General features: G+C 38.8%; 1 protein-coding gene across 1 annotated transcript in view; it reads left to right on the top strand.

The window, feature by feature from the left end:
• The window catches only part of LOC116083881 (glyceraldehyde-3-phosphate dehydrogenase-like), a 1,836-nt gene extending 1,163 nt beyond the window's left edge, over positions 1-673 (top strand). Inside the window, exon 2 of the mRNA XM_031360656.1 lies at positions 539-673. Coding sequence (XP_031216516.1) covers positions 539-673 — 135 coding nt within the window. The remainder of the gene's footprint in view (positions 1-538) is intronic.
• Positions 674-5,599: the final 4,926 nt, after the last annotated feature.

Below are 5,599 nucleotides of genomic sequence, written 5' to 3'. Positions count from 1 at the left end.
AACAGGAGGGGCCTAGGGAGCCCTCCCTACTCTCTTGAATACCATCAATAAAGCTCACTGCACCCCCCCCCCAAAAATTCCTGACCTCTATGGGTACTTCCGGGAAGACATACATGTCTGAAGACTCTATTTGGGAAATTATTTTAAACTGTTGTATTCCCAGCTCACAGATTCATTTCTCATGGATTCGACTGCTTAGCACAAATGTCAGAGCAAATGTGAATGAATTTAAATATTCTGTCTCCACCATGCTCAAGCCATGTTGCTCTTGCGTGTGGGGGTGGAGGGAAGGGACATGATCGATAGATACCTCCACACACAGCAGCCCTGTGCTATACAGTCACATTCCTCGGAGAGAAAATCTGAGAGATAACAAATCATACAGGTATTAGTTTTGTTTTGTTTTGTTTTTTACCCCCAGCTCCTGCTCATTTCTTTGGGATCTTCTGAGAGACTTCCTATTTCCTGTTGGACTGCCCTCTTCCATTTATGTTGCATTAAACCCTGAGAGTGACTTCTTTGTAACTTTGAATCTTAGGATGGGCATCCTGTGTCTAGGCCAGTCAAGATAGAAGAGTACTACTACACAGGCGACTTCTCACTACCCTGTGAGGAGCTAGCCCCTTATATTTCAAGACTAGGCAAGAACATAAATAAGGGATTGATCACTTAGACAAGAAATGAAACATAAAAATGAAGGCACTGGGAACAATTTTGTACACCTGTTAATTCCCATTTGCAGTAACTAAAATGTGCTTCGTCGTAAGAGATATTGATAGTTTTATTCCCTATCATAGGTATGAAATGATCACCTAATACAAAAATATAGCTGGTCTATGAGAGTAGACTCTTCAAAAGAGTAAATGTTCTAGATCCCTGTGTATTGGGAATCAGAATTTTCAAGAACATATGAGTAACTCCCGCTGAAAGTTGTAAATCAGAGAATGAAATACTGTTCTCAAGCCATGGAATTAATGATCTCATTAAGATATGCTTAACTGGGGCTAGAGAGATGGCTCATCATTTAAAAGCACTGACTGCTCTTCCAGAGGTCCTGAAATCAATTCCCAGCAACCACATGATGGCTCACAACCATCTGTAATGGGAAACTGATGCCCTCTTCTGGTGTGTCTGAAGACAGTGGCAATGTACCCACATACATGAAATAAATGAATCTTTAAAAATGAAAAAAGAAAAAGGAAAGAAAAAAAGTTGACTGACTGGAAGCAACTTCTTCATTTTACTGATACTTATAATTTATTAAGAAACTGATTTTTGTCTCATATGCTTCATTGTATCATTTTAAGAGGGTTGACTAAGAGAAATATAAGTGGTTATCACAATGTCCAACATAGGACTCTTAAACACAACCACTTGGCACAAAAGCAAAGCATAGTATATTTTGTAACTTGTATGTAGATGTGTTAATTGATATAGCATTTCCAACAGCAAGAAAATGAGGGCACTTTAAATGTTCATCAACTTATGATTAGATAACCAAAATATTTTACATATATACAATATAATTTTTGGAATATATTTCTAGTGTTCAAGGCAGAACTGCAGGATGTAATCAGGAATTCTCATACCTGATATTTCAACAGTTGTGTGTCTCCTATTGTTTCCATCTCTCCTTTTGTGTGTTTTGAAATCTTGTTGAGCCCATGGATTTTAATCTTGACCAGTTTTGTAAAAGCTAACTGTCCCTCAGCATTGATTAGTGCACCCATCAGGACCAAGGCTTAGGACAAAGATTCAAGTTGGGACAGGCCAAAAGTAGCTTAATTTATTCAATTTATAAATGAAACTACCAATATCATTGAACTGACATTTATAATACCCTGATCTACGCAGGTTGAGATGGAAGTAGAACTGGGACCAGAGAGCCCATTGAAACATTGCCTTTATTACAGTCTGTATCTTTTTCGTTTGCTTGGTTTTTTTCTGTTTGTTTGTTTGTGTCACTAGAGGGCCTCATTATGTAGCCCTGGCCATCCAAGAACTCACTATGTAGACCAGGCGGGCCTCGAACTCAGAGATCCACCTTTGCCCCTCAAGTGAATCAAAGGTATGTGCTACTCCACCCAGATCAGTCTGTACCTTTGTAAGATTCCAGAGCAAGGCACATTTATTTCCATGCTGTGTAAGTTTGTCACATGTGTCACTTTGCAGCCTTCATGTGCATCATGTTTTATTCATGAGACCACAGCATCCTCAGGCACATTTAGAATATAGCTGAGGTGCTCTGCTCTAGACATTTTGTATCAGCTTTCAAGCCTTCACAGGTTGACTGAAAACAATCAATAGGTGTTTGTTTTCTGTAGACTGGTGCTACTCTGTTGTATGAAAAAAAACTTCTGAAGCCTGAAGTCTCTGCTGAGTAACTCTTAAATGATCTAAATACTGGAAAACGTCCACACAGTGCTGACAGATGCATGGACCACCTCTAAGTATTTATACCACAAGCAATAAGTACAGCCCCTCCAAAACAAAAACAGTGCCACTAAGTAGAGTATTTGATTAAATGCTATAGTCATTCAAAAACTTGATCCTAGCCTTCCTTGTAGAACTCTACCAAATAAAACCCAGTATTAAAGTGCTAAAAATATTGGGATTTTATAGATTAGTAATTCTAGAATTTATCACACTGTTATTCCTGATCAAACCTCCCACATAATTCTATAAGGGCATGCTTGAGTGACTGTGGTTAACGCATTTATCCCTTCCTGTCTTTTAATCTCATAAGTATTTGATGAGAAGACCTTCCTTCCTGGAATCATGATAGTGTTAGACCAGTGCCTTTGACATCTGGTACAACTGAGTATCTCTGAGAAACATCCTTCCTGGGGCTTTTTCAGTGCATGAAATCAACACTGAAAGGAAAACACTCTCCAGAGAAAGTATTTACTTGGAGAAAACCACGAGGAACTATACAGATATGCTTGGACAGATGGAGTCACTCAAAGACAAAGAGAGGTTATTTCTCAAACCACCTACTCTACCTGCTTTCCTGAAGGGTAAATAGTTGGGCATGTAACTCAAGGGAAGAAATGATGCAATTATATTTTAATTTCAAAAATAAAAATATGTTAAAAGTAAACACTGATAAGTAAATATATATGTACATATAATAACAATGATATGAAATAGCTGAATAATCTTATGGTACATCCATAAGAATGTATATTGTTGGATTAACCAGTTACTACCAGCAGACCAAAAGTTTCTTTAAAATGTGCATCTGGAAAAGAAAATTGTTTTCTTTTCTTTTTAAGGCAAGATATCACTATGCAGTCTTGACTGGCTCAGAGCTTACTGTGTAGGCCTGCCTGGCTTCAAACTCATAGAGACTCTCCTGCCTCAGCCTCCAGAGTGCTAGGATTAAAGGGTATACTATCACACCAGCTCCTGAAAAAAATTTTTGATGTCATTCCTATTCTTTCTGTTTCCAAGTAAAATAAGAGTGGTGTGATAAATCTGTTCCCATAACTTTAATTTCCTGTCTCAATCCAACATCACCAATCTGTTATCTTGCAAATGGGAACCAGTATCATTAGACATGAAATGAATTGTGAAGTATCCCATTGGAAGCAAAGATTGAAGGTTACTGGTATGGGCAGATGATATTTTGATGATGCAAGTTTCCTGCAAACTGTTATAGACAAAATTGAGTAAGACAAATGGTTGCTAAACATACTTGGAAAAATCAATGACTTTCTGCTAGCTCAGGCTGGTAGACAAGGCATGCATCATGTAACTCCTATTGGTACTTGCTGTCATGGGACAGAGGGGAGCTAAGTGCCATGGCATAATATTCAGCTATGGAAGCATCTGAGCCCAGAGGGCCTGAGATAATTTTGCTTGGACTGTATTTGCTTAACTCAAGCACAGTACATAGAGTACAATGGTCAAGTGATTGGTGTTTGGTGGGACAGTGGATATGTCAGGATGATGTGTTGACAAGCACTACTCAGATCTGTTGATCAATAGCCTCAGGTCAGGAGGAATGTGATCAGGCTCTAAGGGGCAATAGTCCCTAACCATAAAGAAGTGCTTAGTTGCTGTTCTACTCTATTTGGCCAGGTATAACCTGCCCTGCTTCAAGCAAAACCAGAAAAGATTAGCAGTAACTTCCTGGTAGTTACCAGTGTGTGTGTGTGTGTGTGTGTGTGTGTGTGTACACACGTGCCCACATCTCCAACCCTTCTAAGTGCTTTTTTGTATATATATATATATATATATATATATATATATATATATATATATGTATATATGTATATAGACATCCTGTTGGTTCATGACAATGAAAATTTAGGCAGTATAGGATCAGGATTGTCCCAAAAAGGAGTGACTTGGGGCAAGACAAAAGGTTGAGGATCTGTCTGGGCACTACTGGGCAAGACCTTAGCAAGTCCAACATAATAATTATCTATAGACAGAGTAGACAGAAAAAGATATCCAAATGGTCACATAGGCAAATATGGATCACTGGCTATTTACAAACCAGAAGTTACTTCAGGGTGTTTGGAACACTTAAAGACAGGCCAGCCCTGTCCTCTGGAATCCTGAGGCACCCACTGAAGCTGATATTAATGCAACTATTCAGTGAAATCTACTTTAAATATTTTAATTTTAAAAAATGTGTGTGTCTTTGTATGGGTTTGTGCACATGAGTACAGTGCTCACTGGGGACAGAATAGGGTGCTAGCCCCCGTGGACCTGAAGTTATAGGTAGTTATACATGCTGGGGTATCAAACTAGAATCCCCTATAGAGCAATACACACTCTTAACTGCTGAACCATCTTTTCAGCTCTATCAATACAATTTATTTATAATTCAATTGATCCTTGGGCCATAGCAATATTAAGGCACACAATGATTGATCAGTCACTGTTAGAGATGTTGCTGATAGGTCTAAAATCCTGGGTTTTGGAGTTTGATATAAATAGGTGTGTGTTTTCCATTTGGTTCTTAGATAGAGACTTTCTTGGAGGTAGCCTAAATGTCCTGGGAGAAAATTCAGATAGCATCCTCAAGTGGCTGGACAAAGACCAAATATAACGTGTCTAGTAATTTTAATAATGTGCCATACATGCACACTGACTAATGCACCTAGCAACCTGTTAACAACCCAGGACCCCCATTGTACCAAGTAGCAACCCCTTAAACTCCAAATAATGAAATAAGTTTTCCTTTCCCCATGACCATTAAACTTGGACAGTTTCTACTCAAACATACTTCCAGCATATCCAGGTACAAGGGAAGTAGAGCCAACCAAGCTTAGACTTGGCTTCAGGTGCGTGTGCAATGAAGCAAATTGTATCCTCAAATTTGACTTTTAGGGATAATCCCCTCTTTACATCTAAAGCCTATTCAGTTAGACATGCATATGATTAGAATAAGATTGATCAAGATAAGGAAGATGCAAGGCATAAAAAAAGTGATGGAAAGAAGCAGAGGGCTGGGGGAGGGGTGGAAGCAGAATCAGGACAAGCCTTGGGAGGGAAGGTGTCAGAGGAGCCTGTTTCAATCTCCTGAGCCATTTTAGATCAGTATGCCTACAGCTTTGTGGCTTCAACCCAGTGTCTTGTTTTATTT

Source organism: Mastomys coucha, unplaced genomic scaffold (assembly GCF_008632895.1).
Source record: "Mastomys coucha isolate ucsf_1 unplaced genomic scaffold, UCSF_Mcou_1 pScaffold8, whole genome shotgun sequence".
Taxonomy (NCBI): Eukaryota; Metazoa; Chordata; class Mammalia; order Rodentia; family Muridae; genus Mastomys; species Mastomys coucha.
Note: the sequence above shows the minus strand (reverse complement) of the source record. Positions and strands in the feature narration are given on the sequence as shown.